At 39.5% G+C, this 20,834-nt stretch overlaps 3 protein-coding genes across 4 annotated transcripts in view; 2 read left to right on the forward strand and 1 right to left on the reverse strand.

Annotated features, from left to right (window-relative positions):
• LOC105195598 (RNA helicase aquarius) overlaps nt 1–19,884 on the reverse strand; it is a 26,955-nt gene extending 7,071 nt beyond the window's left edge. The window contains exons 1-3 of one of the 2 annotated variants that reach the window (XM_011161083.3): nt 19,366–19,884; nt 18,460–19,096; nt 17,764–17,942 (exon numbers count right to left, since the gene is read on the reverse strand). In XM_011161083.3, the coding sequence (XP_011159385.1) occupies nt 17,764–17,942; nt 18,460–19,096; nt 19,366–19,449 (900 nt within the window). In that variant the 5' untranslated portion in view covers nt 19,450–19,884. Of the gene's footprint in view, nt 1–1,314; nt 1,561–17,763; nt 17,943–18,459; nt 19,097–19,365 lie in introns of those variants that run through there. The other variant, XM_039447813.1, reaches the window with a different exon arrangement.
• LOC105195599 (G-protein coupled receptor Mth2) lies at nt 1,233–9,904 on the forward strand. The gene is made up of 7 exons (XM_011161085.3): nt 1,233–1,290; nt 5,115–5,379; nt 5,673–5,980; nt 6,754–6,832; nt 6,954–7,114; nt 7,278–7,518; nt 7,606–9,904. The coding sequence occupies exons 1-7, from the start codon at nt 1,233–1,235 to the stop codon at nt 7,802–7,804; spliced, it is 1,311 nt and encodes a 436-aa protein (XP_011159387.2). The 3' UTR covers nt 7,805–9,904.
• On the forward strand, nt 13,983–17,671 carry LOC105195600 (probable G-protein coupled receptor Mth-like 5). The gene is made up of 2 exons (XM_011161086.3): nt 13,983–15,259; nt 15,909–17,671. Exons 1-2 carry the CDS (start codon nt 14,290–14,292, stop codon nt 16,559–16,561), a joined length of 1,623 nt encoding a protein of 540 aa, XP_011159388.1. The 5' UTR covers nt 13,983–14,289; the 3' UTR covers nt 16,562–17,671.
• Nucleotides 19,885–20,834: the final 950 nt, after the last annotated feature.

Consider the following 20,834-nt stretch of genomic DNA (forward strand, 5'->3'; position numbering starts at 1 on the left):
GCAGCGTATCGTCAGCATTTTTAATTTATACGTATAAAAAAGGTAGCGTAACGGTACACTTCTCCAGCAACTTGTTTCTTCATTACGTTCTTATTCACGCCGTGTGACGCTCGTGAAGCATTGCGATAGCACACAATGCCTTCGTGATCCTTTTCCTCTTCTCTTTATCAACTGCAGTCCATTTTTTTTTTTGCAATGTATTCCCTCCTTGCAGCATCCCTTTCTCGCAGAGGAATCTCTTCACGATCTTCGCGTTCCCCTATTTGCGTATCGGCGTCGAGGAAGAAATCTGGCCCGAAGAAATCTGGCGGACCCGATTGTTCCCGAGGCGGTCGGCTCGTGGCGGTTGGCTCGCGAGGAAAAAGGCAGGAAGGAAAACGGAGAAGAAGAAAAAATGCGCGACTCGGTTGCACCGCACGAGTCCGTCCAAGCGCAAAAAAGTGGGAGAGAATCTCTATCGCTATCTCTCAGACGTCTCGGGCTCTCGCATGGCCGGTAAGCTCAGTCCGCCGTCACGTTCAGTTTCGTTCGCAGCGTAACTGAGTTCGGCCAACACGACTCGCCGCCACTCCAACAACTACTTATCGAAGTCCGAGCGGTATCGACTTAATAGAAAAAAACACACGTCGACTTCTTTGTAAAAAGGCGACGCCTCACGTGACGCGCGTCGAGGATTTTTCCAGCGATTTCGATAACGCGTCGCGCACCCCGCCTGGATCATTCTGCGCAAATAGAAAACTGCCAGTTTCATGACTAAAGTTCCCCCTCAGTTTTCGAACGAAAGCGAAGGTCGATCGATAAGGAGCCGATAAGATCGCCGTAATCTTCTCACGCTCCTTCACGCTTGCAGCAGCCCAAGCAGCGCGGCTGTCAGGTGGAGCCGAGAAGAAAGAAGAAGAGGCGCGCCGAGAGACGAAATCGTGAACGGAAGAAGAGATTTCAGAGGACGATCGAAGTCGTTAGGATCTCGTGGGATCTTGGTGGACCGACTACCGGAGGACCCCTCGAAGACGCGAAGACTGCGAGGAGCAAACAGAATCGCTCATTCCGTGGCAGACACGCCAGTGCGACTCGCCAGTCCGTTAACCCTGATCACGTGTGTCGCGCCAAACAATAAGTGGACCCTTGGAGCTCGCGTTCGCCGGGGTGACTTCCAACTTGGCTGTCTCGGCGAGAAGCAGATTCGTCCGTCACGCAGAAACGAGGAAATGCGGTAAAAACGAGAGCGAGAGATGATGTCGTTGTCCAACCTGAGTTACGGCAAGCAGCTGAGCATGTCATCGATCAGAGGTAAGAGCTTCGTGTGAGCTTTACCTGCGTGTCTCCATTGTCTCCCGTCTTTGTGTGCTTCTCTCCCTCGTACGATGTTTCCACAGATATCTCTCGCAAACTGGTTTTATCTACGTCGATCTTCATAAAGCTGATTGTAATTAACTAAATTGTCGGTGACGAAATCATAGATCGCTTCGTACTTCTTGCACATTGACTTCTCGATCGTTGCGTTCGCTCTCTTAAAACTTCGCGCTGTGTACGAAAATCCTCCCGCGTGGAAAAAGATCACTGCAAAGTTTTCTTCTTATTAATCATAAAATATTACTTTTGTCACGTAGAAAAATTCATGATATTCGGAAATATTCATAAATCATAGTTGCCAGGTAGCACACGATACTTGTGATAAATATTTATAAATCTTTATCACTATTTTTATAAATCTTGTATAATTTTATTGAACAATCGAGAAACCGTTGATGATCACAACACTACATTTTAGTGCTAATATTTTTTATACGATTTAAGTATTTATGGTAAGTAAAAGATAGCTATAATATTTTATAAATACTTTTATGTGAGATTTACGCCAAATCTTTGTGATCTGTTCGATCTAAGGACACAAAAATGTTTACGAAGTATTTTCGTAATTATTTACAAAATATTCAAATAATTATTATATTGTGTGCTGTCTGGATCATTCCGCATTTTACGATTAAAAAAACATTATATCTTTTCCATATTATTATTACAAATGTACTGCTCAATGCATTTAAATATGCGTCTCACGATCATGTCTGGTACGTATACATCAGAAATTCATTTCATTTATGTAAAGCGTAGCTCGTTGGTATTCAACGATGCAAACTGGTTTTACTTCGAGTTGTGACCGTTTTTATAGCGCTGTCCCGAGGATAGAACAACTCGCTCGAAACCGATGTTCAATTAATCTGTCAATTATTAAAATCGAACGTTACACAAGACGCGGTTGTAGGAAAATTCGAGATCGTCGAGAGGAGATCAACGCCAATCCATCGTCACGGAATTTTCTCGACAAAGAAGCTGTTGTACCGAGATTAATTATTGCCATACACTCGATTTGCAAGCGATATTAACGCGTGCATTAGATCCGCGCGTGTGTCTCTCTCTGAGAGAGACAACATTTCGTTGTCTGCTCGGAAAACTCGCGATCCGCGTTGAAGTCGTTACAAACCAACATCAAGATAAGCGCACTGTGAATTATTGTGAAAAAGTCGCGGCCGCGGCTCTATAAATAAATGCAGATGACGAGATTGATGCTTTATCGTAACATTTCATAATCTTCATAAAGCTAATTTGATGCGGAGATATAGAGTGCGCTTGAGCGAGCCCGCGTTCGATTTTATCAATCAGCGCTTTCCGTTCGAGCGTTTTCCGCTAAAACGCCGATATCTCAAACGAACGGTCACCACTCGGATATCTCATCTCGAACATTTTCGCGTTAATTAAAAAAATAAAAATAAAAAAAAAAATCCGCACGCCTTCGTAACGTCCGACATAAATTTTATAATCGTATATCGACGCTCACGTTTATCGCGTCAGCGTTTCGCGCGACGAACAAAATTGAATGAACAGCGCGGAAATTTATCGGTTTAACACACTTTTTTTTTGGCAAATGTACGCGTTGATAACGACGACACGTGAGATAGCGACGAGCGTTTATTTCGCCTCGTTCATTACGCGTAATGCGGCGATTGTATCTAATTAAACACGGATGCCGCGAATCGTTTCTAAAAACACGCCACGGTGACCGATTGTGTGCCGATTCACAGTTAATTCCACAATTTTCTGAAAAGTAAAAATTATTTTTACGTCAGAGATCTCTTCCTAGAAAAATTACGCGACAATAATATTTGACGATTATCACGCTCGATGCTGTTGCAAAGAGCGATTTATAGACTCTGTTGATGGACTTACGATATGAGGTATCAGTTCAAAGTTTACAATCTCGATGTTTACATCGAGATAGTTGCAACGATCCTATATCAGAAAACCTCGTCCCAGAAAATTTAAATAATTGAGAGAAAAAGCGAGTGTATATATGCTAAGCACTCGCGTAGGAGTCAAACTGATCTAGACGTAAGCTATAAATTTAATTGAATAATTATGTAACGAAACACTTTTAAAAATATAAATTTAAAAAAATTGTTTTTAATGTTTGTTTAGAAAATTATTATTTTAAGTTTAAAACATGTCTAAGTTTATAATTACTTGTAAAAGAAATAATATGTAAAAAAAAATCGACTATTTACACGGGTTAGAGACGTCAATCGTTTCGCAAATATGTTATCCGGCGCGAGATTACGAGGCCGATATCATTATAAATAAAAGATGCAAAAATATAAATAAAGCATTTAACTGATAATGATAATAGTAATAAATCACTGGCAGCGTGTAAAAAGAAAAAGGCATGGAATACATGGAGTTCGGAAAAACATAACGTATCGTGTCGAATGAAACGTGACCTTTTCATCCGTGGAAGAATTAACATTATCGGTGATACATAAGCAGCGCTAGTATAACAAAAAAATCGATAACTTGTAACGTACTTAATGCTCTCGTGCGGACGTCAAAATTTTTTTGCAACACAAGGATATGGTGCATTGCAATTTCTTTTATAAGCTGTATTATCGCTACAGCACGCGTCGCTTTATGCCGTCTGCAAAATTTCTCGTGCTGCTTCAGCGTGGGATTGGAATCCCACTCTCAAGAGATGTCAAAGACGCGTACTCGAACGGTACATCGTTGACAGAGTACCTGCACACGCACGTCCGCGGGGTCCAGCGCCGTTAATAAAGAGAGGTAACAGTTAAGAGAGCTGTCCCTCCTTCTTTCGCAGTGATTGTTTCGTATCACACATCTGCCATTAATACTGGCTGTAACTGGGTTACGGGTGCCAATGTTTCTACTAACTGTTTGTCTCTTATTGCGTCCGTTTCTCGTCTCTTTCAAGAAGAAGAGGACGTGCATTCTGTGGACGAAGCCGCAGCATGCACCGCCATCGTATCAAGCTCTGGTTTTCTCGCATCTAAAAAAGATATCGCTTCATTTTCCGCTGGAAATCTCGTAACCCCCGGATGACTGATACACTTGCGTGATAACGTTGGTCTAGTATCATCGAAGATAAAAAATGTTTTGGTATCAGGCCGACCCTCGAGTGACGCACGCGGAAACGCGCGTTTCGAAGTATACGACAATACGTTACATTGAAATGCGTTACAGAGAAGCGCTTCTAAATTTTATTATTTTAATATATTAAACTCGTCATCAACAGCTTTTTACACTATTGTCTCAGTTATCTCATTCCATATACTTCTCGGATGAGTTTTGTAACGGCAGCGTCGCTTCCCTCACTGCGTACTTTGCATATTTTTTTATTTACGTTTTTCACATCTCCTGTCGTAATCCGTTGTAATTTTGTGAGTGCGCATTAAAATGACATCGAATGAAAACTTAATACGCAATATTGTGTAAATAAAATACCGAAGACATCGCGCTAGAAGAAAAACATCTTCGCAAACGATATCGTAAACAATAAAATTATTATTAGACAATCAGTCTTTCCGAGAAATTGACGATGATACTTAATATTAATGAGAAAAAAAATAATTCCCATAAACGTCACGTTTTTAAATGTGAAATTACGAGACGTAAATAAATTTAAAAACGTGACTTTTTACAAAACAGTATATGACTGTATAATTTTAATCTACGTCTTTCTGGCAAGCGTGTCTTTTCGCAGAAGAGTTGAATCAACTGCATCCAGCATTCGCGCTTGAATCATCGAAACGCGAAACGTTTTACAGGTACCCTCTGGTTGCTGTGGCTCTGCCTGCTTGCGAACTCGGTCTCCCCGAGCCTGTCCTTTGACGCGTCTTGCTGTCCCGAGGGTACGGTATGGCAATACTCGTCCAACTGCTCGGACGGCACAAAGATACGCCTAGACTGTCCAGGCAGCATCTTTCTAATGGATCCCGAACTGAGCGAGCATGATAACTTCACAGTCGTCTACGAGGACGACACCGCCTGGTTGCTGTCCGAAGTCGAGGAGGACAAAATCCCAGCTGACAGGTATAGAATCCCCCGAAAATGCCAATTATGTTTATCTGCTATGAGAACTAATTTACACGGTAGAGAAGAAAAGAAGTAGCGATTAGGATGTTGAGAGACACGAGGAAAATCCTGGTGTTTGGAAATTTCCTGAGCTCATGTAGCCTCGCGATGCATTATTATGACAAGTTATTATTACGCAATAGCCCCACGTAGTTAGAATCTTCCGTAATGGACAATTAATATTGATAGTGACCGGTCTATGACTGAGCGTCGGCTCTCTTATCGCTGATGAATCTTCTACATTCTGTTAGATTCTGCATAGCCAAATCGTCGCGGAACAAAAACGAGATCGCCCTGACGTGCTTCGACGAGGATCTGTTCGAGGACGTGGGCACGTCGAGGACGTGGAAGTACACGCTGATCTGCATCGTCAGCATCATCTCGGCGATCTTCCTGATCGCCACCCTCGCGATTTATGTCATGCTACCGGAATTGCGGGAGCTGCAGGACAAGGCGATGATGGCCGCCGTCATGACTCTGACGGTCAGCTACACCGTCCTCTCCATTCAGCATTTAAAGCCGAACTTGCACGAAGATTATGTCATCTGCGTTTCTCTCGGTACATACATAATTAATTAAGCAACACTCTGATTAACATAGGGAAATTTACTTGCAAACTTGGACGTATGATAAGCACATCTTAAAAGCAATCTCATTTTTCTTGTTACTTTTCAATTTATGCAAACAGAAAAATATCAATTCTACTGCCAAGAGAAGTGATTACTCAATTTATTTTTTTTCTTCCAGTAAGTAATGATTATATCTCTAGCAAAAAATATTTTCTTAATAATTATCTTTAAACATACTCATCATAAATTAAAAATAATTCATTACTATATACTAAAAAAAAAGAAGATTTATATTCTTTCAAAAAATACTATAAATTTATATCAAAGGAAGGTCAGAGTAATAAGCACGCAAATTGAATTTTTGTTTTAACATAACGTTTTTAATGGAAGTATTAAATTATTAAAATTTTGATGCTAATGATGAATTTGTGACATTAGATGCAAAAATTTTAGTCCTTTTTGTATTATTAATAAATTTATGGATATAAACTTACGAAATATTTGAAATAAAATAAGTAATATTTACTTGTATATAATTCAAGTACATATTTTTTTGTGTGTATGCAGAAATTTATTTTAAGCAAATAACACGTGTCTCAAGTAAACGAGTATATTTTAAGATTATTACCAAGAAGATACTCTTCGTAAAGATAATCGTTACGTAAAAAGAAAAATTACTAAAAAGTAATCGCATTGTTTTAGCATAATATTTTTCTGTGTGCGTCTTGTGTCGGCTTTTCATTATTATCCGTTTGCATTTCAGGATTTATATTATACTTCGCCTTCATGTCCGCGTTCTTCTGGATGAACATCGTTGCCTTCAACGTGTGGCGATGCGTGTGGTAAGTGTTAACAAGGCGAATAAATCACCCGAGGCATACGGAAAAAAAAAACTGCAACCGTCTGTCAAAGTAACAGACATATTTCCGTGTACATCTTCAACATTCAAAATTATCCGTACAGGTTTAAGAACTTCAGAATAAAGGAGCAATTTCTCTTCTACGCTTACTGCGTCTGGGGATGGGGCGGTCCAGCGTGTTTCCTGATCGCCGCACTGACGACCCATCACATCGCGGGGGACCACTTGCGACCCGGCTTCGGCGAATTTGGCTGTTGGTTCAGCGGTAAGTTTCAAAGAAACATTCCCGTTCCGACGAAAAAAATACAGCGAGCTGCTTACTTCGCCGCTTCACCCTGAATCGGAACGTGACTCAAGAAAAGATCCATCCGTCGGGCGTTTCTCGACGCGAGATAAAATAATATTACTTCGTGCCTATTGTTTCACAGGCGTCATGGAGACGTGGGTGTACTTTTACGGGGCAGTTGCTGTTTTGTTAATATTAAACATGCTCTATCTCGGGATGACCAGCTGGCGCCTGTGGCATCAGTATCGCGATTACACGGGAAGCAAGTTGCGAGTCTTGCGATTCAAGTGCCTGCTTTACATCAAACTGGTGCTCGTCATGGGTGTCACCTGGATCTTTGAACTGATATCATTCGCCATCGGGTCGAAGATGGACGAATTCTGGTAAGCGACCGTTAAAGCGTCCTGTTTATAGACGTCAACGTCTCTCTATAGAGCAAAGGTAATCTACGAGCGATTCTTTCTCGTCAGGATACCGACGGACCTCTTGAACGGTCTCCAAGGCTTCATCATATTCCTGCTCCTGGTCGCAACGCGGAAGAGAGTGCGGAAGCTGTTGGCGAAGAAGCGGCCGTGCGGCATCGCTTTCCCGAAATCCTGGGCCGCGTACGAGGACGAGGAGTGCGAGGAGGTACTTCCTGAAGAGCTCGAGCTATCTCAACAGGGATAAAGGCACTCTCACGTTTCTTTTTTTCTCTCTCTCTTTCTCTCTCTCGCGGTTGTTTTCTTCCATCATGAATCAACACGCGGGCATAAAATGTGAGAAATATCGCCTAGGAAAAAAGACTATCTTGATTTATCTGTACATTATCTACAATCAGACAGATAACGCGACTGTCGAGCTTTCAATTAATTCGACTCTAGAAATAACTCATTTGTTAAGCGCATTTTATTATCTGAATATTCTCTCATTGTTACGTAGTTTCAATTATGTTGATTCATTAACACTCGTGAGTCAGTTTAATCGAAACCAATATTTTTTTTTTTAGCGTAGCTCTCGTACACTGAGCAAAAAAGTTTCTAAGTTTTAATAAATATTTATTCGAATAGCACTAATGAAATATTTACTCGCGGTACGTAAATATATTTGCTCAATAAAAAAAAAAGATAGTTAAATTAAACTAGTAGTTCTTATGCTAAATACTTATTTACATTTAATAAATTTTTTATTGCAACCATTCAAACAAATATTTATTGAAACTTAGTAATTTTCCATCTCAGTGTACATTTTGTTTATGCCTTCACGTACAGCGTCATAAGAGAGAGACGTAAAAACATTTGTCTGATAACGAGTTAGACAATATAAATGTATGTTTTGAATAACGTGATTAGATCTTGGTTGTTTACGATTATCGTACGTTAAATTAAGCGCTGTATAAGAATCTCTGTAAACACTATGGAAATGTCGGATCGAATGTGTGAGTGTGTATGCGTGTATGCGTGCGTGTGTGGAGCAAAGAATCACGGAAAGAATTATAACGAAGGATAATTATAATTACTCATCGGCGCGCAATATCATTTCACGCTTGTGATTCAGTTACTCTCGTTTAAGTCACTCACGGAAACGTGACGAACAGCGAGTCATCCGATTGCTACGATTTCCAACGAAAACGCGTAAATCGCGACTCATTCACGCGTTGTTTTCGCTATTACCACTTATTAACGAGCACTAATACGCGTGACGTATAATCGCGCGAATCTTATATTCGCGTCACGAGATATCGCGAAGAAAACACCGCGGCGAAGGAACGTTGCGCAAGCGAACCCAATTTATGGATGTGAATTTGACGAGCCACCGACATTGGACCGTCAAGGTGCAGGCAGCCGTCAAGGTGCAAATCGTTGAGCAATAAGCCCGCGATGGAAAAGTCGCCCGTATTCCTAGCCCGAAGGCTATCGCGATACTTTCACCATGAGCGAGACAATAGACCCGTGACATGTATGTACATTAGCATAACGCGTGCTTATCAGCTCGAGTGTCTCCTCCAAAAAAAAAAAAAAAAAAGTGATTCGCGCAGTAACGTAAGTTTAGACAATGAGCTCAGAAAGATTGTCGCCGCGAGCGCGTAAAGCGCGCGTTGTAAACACACGCGGCGTGTCCCACTTCCATTGATTTCGTGCGTATAGCTCGTAACGCGTCATTCACTTCGACGTGCGTTCGTTCGTTCGCTCGTTCATTAATGCAAATTGTACAGAGCGTGCCAGATCCGAAGGACCTTTGTCTCTGATCGATTCGAAGTTGAGCCTCCGATTTAAAAAGTCAAGGACGACTTGTGATTTAAAAATTATTGATATCCTCGACCGATGTCTTAATTAAAGAAACATCCATTTCACTTTGTCGAGCGAAGAAGTCGGACGAAGGATGGACCCCGCAAGCCCGAGGGTGTGTATCCTCCTATGCAATCGCGTTGCCAGTTCGCCAATAGAGCATAACAAATATATCGAATGGTGCCGCGTGTAACAAACCGTGATTGCGCGATGCATTCTGTGGCTTGTTGATACTGGCACGAGTAAGATAGTAGGTTACGACACGAACGAAATTTGTTAAGCAAATTGGATCGTCCCGAGACAATCGATGCCGTTTAAAGCAACATTCGAATGAGTTCAATTCCGCAAGATGCTACGCGAAATGTTTCCAAACATGCAAACATTTCATACATATTGTTTCTCAAGTCTGTAAAAATAAATCACGAAAGCTTTATGATTATTGCTATTTTTAAAAAAATGCAATTCTTTCGTAATAAAAGCATCTATTGAAGCTACAGCCAAATAAAGGGAGAATTCCTATTAAATCTTCCTATCAAATGTTTCATAATTTTCTGCTTTAAAAACAAGGTAAATATCTTGCTAATATCTGAAATGCTAATTCATATTATTATACGCAGATAGATTAGAGTCGTCACAGTCACAGGATTTCGTGACTGTGGCAGAATTCATATTCTTTTTTTCTCGTTTCTACAATTATATCAAAATGACTTAATAATAAATAATAATATGTCCGTGCAATCGAACGTTCATTTTGATAAAAGTGAAGAGTGACAAAAAACGAAAGAAAAAAAGAAGGTAAATGTAGAAAATTCATACACCGAGGGAAAGAATATCTTAAAACGAAAGAAGTTTTACTTAACACAAAAAATTATTTATTCGGTGGGTCCTAAGAAATTATTTATTGTACGTACTTGCAACAAGTCAAATTAAAAATTTCTTAATTAAAATATTTATGTAAATAAAATGAGGAAACAATGTTTTCTTGCAATTTTAGAAAATTTTTACTGTTAGATTATTTTTATATTCAAAATAAACAGATTTTTTAATCCAAGAAAACAATTTAATTTTAAAGTTTAATAATATCATTAGCTTATTTTTAAAATCATTATCTAAATGTAAAAAATATAATAATATAAAATTATGTATTTAAAGTAACATGTTTACCTAAAAGTAATATTTTTATTTAAACAGAACAAATACGTACTTGTATCAAAATATATGGTTAAAAAAAATGTATTTTTTCATTAAAAAATTTTTTTCTCTCAGTGTAGATAGATGCTAATATTGTCTCTTATGAGCAGCTCACACACATGTATCATTATGTACAATAAAAATAACAGATTAGACAGGCATAAAAATTAATCCGGAATTCTCGTTATGTTTTATCGTAATTCTGTTAATTAAATACATCGTTAAACAGATTGGAGATGACAGAGAAGAAATCTGCTTGTTTTTTACGTTCTTTCCATGTATCTTTGACATGAGAAAAACAAGAAGAAATTACGCGATAAGAGGACTCGTACTTTTAATTAAACTTGTTTAATGAAAGGAATTATTGTATTACGACATAAATGTGAAAGCTGACGAATTTAGGCTGCGCAAAGAATTAAAATTGCACAGTTGTCTCTTTCTAGTCTAGACACGTAAATTCACAATGACTCGATTGTTCAACGAAACACACGAGAGAGAAGCAACGCGTCGCCGTCGTACAACTCATTGGGAGCGTAAATAGAGCATGTTAGCGCACATTACGAGCGTCTTGAGATCGGCTGTAAAAAGTGAGTACCGGCAAGAAGAGGAAGAGGCAGTGCAAATTAACCGGGGCCCGGCTGTCCGGAAGGGCCTATTTGTTTTTCTCAGAAGAATCATTATCGGTCTATCTATTTTTAGCGTGCATTGTTAAATCGGCAAATCCCACGAAGACTTTCGTGGGATTCTCTCTTCTCTCCGTGGGCACATTCTACAATGAATCTTTTCGCACCGTTCCCTTAAGTCCCAAATAAGAATAAGTGTTAATATAAAATTTCATAGAAAATGGATTTTGCATCTCCCATTTCACGTTTTATTCGTATTTCTCAGCATACATATTTCACTCACGCCCATGTCACGACAAGGTGATTGAAAATATTTTTTCCATTTCAGCTCGAAACCACTCTCGGTTCTGAGTGTACATAGATGCGACTGCGACAACGTTATAATATAATGTTTCCTCAGAGTGTGCGAGCACGTGTTGTATTTTACACACGCCGTTGCAATTTAGTGTTGACACGTTCAAAGAAGAAGTGGCGAATGGATAATAGAAAAGATGGAACGAGAGGGGCCCGAGCCAGAAAACAGGAAAAAACCGCGAAGAGGGCGAACGCGTACTTGCAAATTCATGCAAATACCGCAAACTTATATGCGCCTAGTGCCTACGATGATGTAAGGAGAAAAATACCGTGTCGTTTTGCGTGATTTATAGGTCGTTTAATTTAGCTTGTGATAATTCTGACGGATAAGATTAAGAATATGCTGCGGAGGGAGAAGGGGAGGGGGGTATCTTTTGTACAATGCCGAAAGCTGAAAAAATAATGAAATTTCGATAAGGATAATCTCGTAAGATAGAGTCGCTCTGTCAAAAATAAATCAATTTCTAGTAATTTTTGCGAGTTATCAATGTTGCTTGATAAGAGTATCAGCTTGATTGAAGAGAGAGACTAGTTTCTTTTTCCACATAATGATTCTTACATTAATAATAAATCAAGAAATAAATTAAGTCCTTTTGATTAAGCCCGACAATTCGGTTCCCATATCAATCATTCATTGATCATTATCATTAATAATTCTGATATTTCACTGGAAATATAAATTATGTCAATCTTGTTCTACCTTGTCAATTAATAAACGTTTCATTCTTAAAGATGTGTTACATCTATTTTTAAAATAAGAAAAAAAAATAAAAAAATTACATGTTGTTCTATTACATTTAAAATGTAAAAAAAAATGTAAAAAAGAATGCTATAGAATGCTATGGAGTGCTACAAATGCAAAAAATAAAATGCAAAAAATTTAGCCGCAACTGTCTATGTGAAAATTATTTTAATAAAATATAAAAATGTACTCTAATTAAGGATAAAAAAATGTAAATTTTTTTATTTAAATAAATTACTTATTCTATAATAAAAAAATTTATTTAAGCTCACTTTACACGATCTATAATTTGCGATAAAATTCGAGACAGAATTCTATTTATAATTTTGTTTTATACAGAATAAGACATGCAATATGCGCAGCACATAAACACCTGTGAATTATAAGCCTTAAACTACAACTTAACTTCTCATATCCAATCATCTACATGATAATGTCTTCTAATGATTCTGAGAGTAAGATACTTGTCTATTAACTGAACAGAAAAAAATATCCTTGCCTATACCACAGTGCCTATACATAGCAAGATCTATCAATTACAAAACAAAACAAACGTGCTCGTGGCGATGCATTAGAAAAGATTTTTTCTTAATTAAAATATTACTTAAATAAATCTTCAAACTATTTTTTATTTAATCTTAAAAAATTTGATACGTTATAGCATCTTCAACTAAAAATTTGTTATGTAGCATATTAAGTTGCTCTTTTTGATATACCGTAACTTACACCAAATATGTATTTCTTCTAAGTTTAAAAAGATTATTTCTACAAGCAAATATTAATATAATTGTGAATATTATTGAAACTTATGTTATGTTATTAAAGAATTCTCTGACATATTTTTATTATATTTACACGTATTTAATAACTGTCATATTTTTTAATAACCCAACTATGTCAAACAATCGAATATTATATACATAATTTGATGTAAAATTATACATAGAATTTTTTCGCAAATTGTAGATCGTGTAAAATGGGTTTTAAAAAATAATTCAGAATTGCAATAAAATTTTGCGTAAATCATTTTGGATACTTAAAATACTTATGTACAAAAACTGAAATTTTTGTCTTAATATATTTTTGTTTTATTATCTTTTGTATTAATATATTTTGTATTAATATATTTTTATAGTTTATATTTATTATTTTACTATTTTTTTTTACATATAACGACTGATATAATTTAATATACAAAATGATATGTAATGTATTTAAAGTATAAATATTAATACACTTGTATAAAAATAGATGGACACATCCTTAAATACAGAAGCATAATGTAATATTATACATGTTCAATTATAATTAAAATTTCGCAACAAACGTTGGAATAAGATATATTACAGTAGACTATCTTATTAAATGTTAAGATATGTAAGATCCTTCTTAGCAAAAGAATGGGTTATGGATGGATGCGTGTGGTAAGGAACTCATTGTAAACCAAGTCCCTTCTTGGCATGTAAAATAAGCCGAAGTAATAAATATCTATCTATCTATAAGATCCCTCATAGTAGAGATACATTAAGACATTGATTCTTTTGGAGCTCAAGTGATGAAGAAAAATACAAAACGGCAAGAAGAGAAGAAAAACAGTATGATATAACGAATTTTATATAGAGTTCTAAATTTTTTTTTTTTTTTAAGATTGAGCTCGCGTCAGCACTCAAGAGTTCAAAATGTATTATCGAAAATGAAAGCGGAGCGCACAAAGGCGCGTGTGAGCTCAGCGCTGACGCGCGCCGTTGTGTCTTCGGAGCAGCTGGAGTGAAGGTAAACCTCGCTCATGGCCGTCGAGGGACGAAGTGGAGTCAGGGGGGTACGATGCAGCGAAGAACGGGAATGTCATGGCGGCGGACGCTGGCAGGGGTAGGTAGGTAGGTAGGTAGCCAGCCGCGGGATGGGAGGCACTGTCGGTCAGGCCAGGTATGGCGAAGCGAGCACGACACGCGTCGCGATGAGTTGAGTGAATCACGGATGAACGCTTTGCGAAACGATCGATCGGCCGCGCGGACGCGGCGGCAACTCGGCTTTCCCTACCACGGCGAAGAGACGGGAGAGCGTGGTCGCAAATGCAAACGTGAGAAGAAGATTCGCGCGCGTTTCGGCGTCATGTATCCGAGGTTCGTGCTGCTGCTGTTGCTCGTCGTTGGCTGGGAAACGAGGTATGTGCTGGCCGACGCTGAGACGCGACCCGCCAGCGCCAGCACGACGACGATAGTGAGTATCGGCAAGTGTTGCGAGCCCGAGGAGCTGCTGGTGGACGACCAGTGTACGCCTGTAAAGGAGACCAACGAAACCAAGTGGCGACCGGAGTTCGTGAAGGAGCGTCGAGGCGCGGCGGCGAGGAGGACGGGATTCGTCGAGCCTGGATACGAGCTGAAGATCGGACGGCCCAGATGCGACCCCGACGAGCACCAGTGGCACGTGTACTACTATCCGTCCGGGCCGGATCGGCTGGCGATCCTGCCGACCGGCGTGTTGCGCCACTACATTGTCGATCCGGCCAAGGGTATGGACGAGAATCGTGGCGTCTACGGCGTCGCGATGTCGAGTCTCGATGATTTCTACGATGACGACGATGACGACGACGAGGAGCGCAGATCCATACACCACGACTACCCGTTCGGGCATTACTGTGCCGACAAGGTGGTGCTCAGCGGGGATCGGCTGGTGGCGACGTACGCCATGCTTTGCGTGCCGGATGTTGCTGTGCGCTGGACCGACACCAACTACCTGATGAAGCACGCGATCGATCCCGCCTTCCACGCCGTGTCGATGGCCTGCTATCTGATCGTCGCGGTGGTCTATTTCGTGCTGCCGCAGCTACGCGATCTCGTCGGCAACATCGTCACCAGCATGGCTCTCTGCCTCATGGTCAATCAATGCGCCTCCACCGTCAGGATATTCACAGAGTTCGGCAATCACGTCAGCTTCATGGTCGCCGGTACGTGAATCGCGAGCGGTTTCTCTCGCGTGCCTTAATTAAAATCGAAAGGAGCTCTTGCTTTGTTAAAACGTTACTCTTACTGAGATATTTCTATCGTTTTACGAGTCATTCTCTTCATACGGATGAGTCACGCTCGACTATGCGAGTTGCGTAACTTTTCGAGACATCCTTTTGGAGCGGGAGATGCAAATGATGCTCAATTTTCTGTGACGGAACCAATCGAGGCATATCTGATCACCTATTTCTGGCGTATTGTTTTGACGACGTTCAATTAGATTCCCTGACGAAGAATGTATTCTATCTGTAGAAAAAAATATCTGGATAATCCAAATTTATCATAAAGAAAAGTGTTGTTGTATTGCACATACTGAGCGATGTTGAGACACTTTATGTAAATCACTTTATAGAATTACCGTGGTCTTCCCTCGGGACAGGAACGATGTCGAGACAACGAAATTCGGTCACATCCTTTTCATCTTAAGTGCATTAGCACCATCTGCGAGACACGCGACTAAAGAGACTCGAATGAGTCACATTTAGTGCGAGTGCGTGACGGAAGGGCCAATTAATAAGCGCGACCGCTCGAACGAATTTCTAAGCTGGGAAGTACAATGTTGAAATTATTTCCGTCTCTTTTCTTTTCCAGACACGGTCATGTACGTTTTCCTGATGGCCGCCTTCTTCTGGCTCTGCGCCCTGGGCTACTACGTGTGGAATACGTTCAGGTCGCGCAACGTTTTCCTGCGGGTAACCGACGGCAAGAAGTACTGTTACTATTCGTCCTGGGTCTGGACCCTGACGATCTGCATAGCCGGCACGGCGATCTTCGCGCACTTCGCCCTCGAGACGAACAAGCCAACCGTGGGTGGCGCAGGCTATCCTGCCCAAGAGACCGTTGGCTGGCTCGGGCTCTCCGTGATGTTCATGTGTGTCGCATTCACCGTCGTGATCGATCTGTGCTTGATACTGACCACCGCGAACAGGATCAAGCGAATGAGCACGTACGGCCGTATTCATCACAAATTGAAGTACAGCTTCCGGATGTTCGTTTTTCTCTACGCGATCCTGAGCGTCGGCTGGTTCTCGTTGCTGCTCTCGCAGCTCAAGTACGACGCCCTGATATACTGCCATATTGTCGTAAATCTACTGCAGGCGCTGCTCGTCCTCTACGTGTGCGTGTTCGGTCAGCGCAGGGTCATGTTCCTGCTCGGAAAAACGTGCAACTGCTGCGACTCCGGTGACAACACGGAGGGCCTCGACTGGGGCGAAGAGATGACAGCCATCAACGCGGGTTATTGAAGTGCGCTTGTCCTTTACTGAGCGTGATTTGTATTCGAGTCGTGATCGAGCGATGACGATAACGCGTTTAGTAACGCTCATCACTCACGGAACGATGAGGAATGCGTGTGACTCGTGCGAGGCATGGGAAGCATTCCATATAACAATCGTTCAAGTGCAAGTATATTCGTATTGAGAATGTACTCTTCATATGTCGCACAATCGCAATCACAAAGTCATAGCGCATAAACGTATATCAATTACGCGCAAATTTTACCAGATGTTTATCATAGATATATGCGCATATATTTGTTGAAACCAAAAGATATTCTTTATATAGAGTGTGAAAAATGCGTGGATGTGTCTCTATTCCAGAAGGAAGCAGTATTATGCGTGCGACGACGTTACCTTAAAGAAGTAAACGCGTAGCACGTGCAAGCGAAGAATATATAAGGAAGAAAACATGTATCAGAGACGATATCGAGATAGAAAAATGCGGCAATATATTGTAAATAATGATGCAATAATTGAGCTAAGGTGCAAATTGAATATCGAGCGAGGTCGAGAAAGTCGACATGGAAAAATTTTATAAGTTTAAAGAATTTGTAAGGTATCATATATGAAATATATATGATGCATTTCGCGAAGAGAGAGTGCCTGAGCCGATACGATAAACGATGATACTGATAAAATTGCGTACGTCTTTCGTATTTCACGATTTTGGTGATTATGCGTGCCTTAAAATGAAAAATCAAAATCTCTTGCCTTGTAAACACGTACGCTTATCGAGACATTTTTATCACCTCACGATTTTGACACGTCTAGCATCTTGCATTTATCCATGACATATCATGTCGCCACAAATGTACTGACTTAGATTTTAATCTAAATATAAAATCGATAATTATATTATGCAATATCGCTGTTGATTGAAGAACAGAGTTTGCCAGTGAGCGTATTGCACAGTATGATTAAAATATGTGTCACCGAGTCTCAAATGATCTTATAACGATCATGTAATTTTAATAATATTTGTGTTTAGTATTTATATCTATATATAGTAAACCGATTTTTTGTACCAGAGAGAGAGAGAGAGAGAGAGAGAGAGAGAGAGAGAGAGAGAAAGAAAGATCAGATTCAATGAATTAAATATTTGAGTCAATATCGCTTACATTGATTCAACCTGTTCCAATTTATACAGCAAATGTTTTTCAAAGACTTACCTGTCCAAACAAACTCCCCTCTGGACGATGCAGTAAATTAGATAACTGACAACGCACCACCAGATGATTGTCATCCATGACGGTATTGAAGAAACGTCTAGTAGGAAGTAAGGCCTCGAGGTCAATGACCAGCTCTAGAAATCTCTCGCAGTAACGTATTTTGTCAGGAAGTACAACTCCTATTAAGAATATGATTCAAGTTACAAATAAAGTTAATATACAAATTATTTCTATTGCTTAATTTGTTTGCAACAATAAGATTTACTAAAATTCTGACTTTATTGATAAATTGTATTTTTTAAATAAAATACATAGCTATAATTTAATCTTAGAGTGCTACCTATATTTTCCTGATGTTAATACTGTTCTGTAAAAAAATTCACTCACATAATTAAGAATTTTTTATACTTTTTCGTTTTTAGATTGTCCTACTATATAGGTTGCAAAGTGTTAAAGTAGCAGTTTAAAAATTAACATAAAAAAACTTTATTATATATTATTTTAAATTATCTAGAATTTTAATAGAACAATATATACTTTAATTAACACCTAAAATTTTACTCACAGTAGCATTCCAATTAATTGAAAAATTAAATTATTTTTAAATTATTTTAATTTTAAATGATTCTATAAATTCAATTTAAAAAATATATAGATGAATTTTAATTAGATACTATAAATAAAGCACATAAGTACCTTCTGCAGGAACTGTTTCCAATATTTTCATAAATTTTATCATGAGCTTGTGCAAGAATCTACGTTCCCACTCGAGTTTCTCCTTACGCTCGGGATCGTCCTTCTTTCTTATAATTTTCCAATACTTCCTCCATTTCGGATACTTTCGAAATTCGAGCTCCCGCCTGCCTTGCTGCAGAGAGATCCACATAGACAGGGACACCAGTCTCTTGGCTTCCTCTCGAACCAAAGACACCTCCATGGAGTTGAAGCAATGATTCAAGAATACTATCAACGCCGTCTGCTCCTTCAGATTGAAGTCCATTATACAGTCATCTAGGCATGCCTCGAGAACCTTTTGAAAGAATCCTGCAAACTGTGTTGGATTCTTTTCAAATGCCTCCCAGACCTGCACTCGCTCCCTGAACTTCTCATTCACCATGACTACAATGGACATGGTGTGCGCCCGCGTGGCGTCCTCCGCATTATAATTCGGCCAGAGAAAGTTTTCCAAGTACTGGCTAAACTCCAACATCATAATTCTCCGGACAGAGAACTTGGAGGCACATATCTCCTGTACATAAATGTCATCCACCACATGGGGGTCGAATGGAAGATGCTTACTTGTGGTATGTGGCGCCCAGTATTTATTTGCAAGCTGCAATACGACAGAATCGTAATGTAATCACGTAAATTGATTTCAGATTTGTGAAATAACAATAAAATAGAACAGAAAATTTGCCTGGCCACAAACTTTGATGCATGACATAATATTCGTAGCATTACAAAGAATACACATAACGACAATGAGAATTAATATATGTAAGTAAAATTTTCCTGATCGCAAAAATTGGGATATCTTTAACAATTCTTAACTATCTTTAACCATTTGTAAACATCAGTAAGACTATATTCGACAATAAGTACCTGGGTGATCCTGTCGGCGTTAATTTGCTCCACTGTAGGAGCGGGATTATTGCTTTTGATAGGTGGTGCATTCTGATTCTCCATCGTTATTCGACAGCTGCAAATTGAACACTGAATTTGCAGAAGTTAACCTAACCTAACCTCCATTCGCCGGTGTCCGCGTGACGAATTGGCTAGAACTCGAACTACTTGTAGCCGACGCTACCGATGCACCCGCGGTGAGCAAGCGCCGTGTTGCACGATTATTTCGAAAAACACGAAATAGAATTCTCGTCGAATTCCTTCGTCGTCTCGTCGACGAACCGTGTCCGAGATCGTTCGCGATCTTCGGATGCACGCCGGATTTTCTTACACGAAGAACTAGCGGATGAATATAAAAACGCTTCGACAGAAGGTGGTCCCGTTTCTCGTCGACGTGATCCAAGTTGCGCGACAAAAATATTCAAATTTGCGGATCTACGATGGTGGGAGAAGAAGATTTGGACCAGTCTGCGGAAAGCGACTGCGCGACGTGAATGCGCGGCATAAGATTTAAAGAAATCTTAAAGCAAATAGCAGACATTTTTTTATTAAAAGATTTATATCTTTGAATTGATTCCACACAGAGTTGAGTAGTAATTAAATGTTAAAAATTAAATTAAATTAAAATAGTTATTAATTTTTAACTTAATTTAGTTATTTGTAAATGTTTTTAAAATTTTTAATTTCAATTAGTTGGAGGAAGAGGGTGGACGGCGCCATAGTGGAGAAATGGCGCTGTTCGTCCGATTAAACGACTTGAAAAATCATTGCAGTTATTAAGATTACAGAATGTGCGAGTAGGTTTACTGGATTTTTGAAATCCCCACCCCGAGAGGGAGAGAGAAACCGCGTTGATTGGCTGTGTTACAATGATGGCTTCCAGGCACCGGCCAATGAAAGTAACCCATCTCTGGAGAGTTGGCGAGGTGGGAGGTCGGAGGAACCAGCCAATCAGCGCGCCGATACACACGTAGTAGGAACGCCTGTGCTACGAGGAGCCGGCCAATCAGTGCGCCGGTATTGCGCGTGGTAGGATGCCCCGCCACGAAGGCGCTGACCAATCAGCGCGCCGCTTCTGTCGTATTTTCAGTAACCTCCTTGCCTAATATGCTTTCCTAATACCTGAAATGAAATTTTTCAGCGTTTCGAGCGGCGGAAGACCCAATTCTCATCTATTTTATCATTGCCATGTTTTCTTTCAACAACTTTTATCAATGTTTTAAGCGTTTTTGAGCAACGCGTAATTAAATTTAATTTACTCATTAATTAAATTTATTTCTCTTGCAATATGTATAATAAAAATAATTTTTATTGAAAAATAATCTGCATAACGTTAAAAAAACATTCAATTAAGAGTTCGATCTCTTATTCTCTTATCCACAAAAATACATGTATTTGCGAGATTCATCGCGTAAATTACAATTCGACACGTTTTGTTATAATTTTTA

Source organism: Solenopsis invicta, chromosome 4 (assembly GCF_016802725.1).
Source record: "Solenopsis invicta isolate M01_SB chromosome 4, UNIL_Sinv_3.0, whole genome shotgun sequence".
Taxonomy (NCBI): domain Eukaryota; kingdom Metazoa; phylum Arthropoda; class Insecta; order Hymenoptera; family Formicidae; genus Solenopsis; species Solenopsis invicta.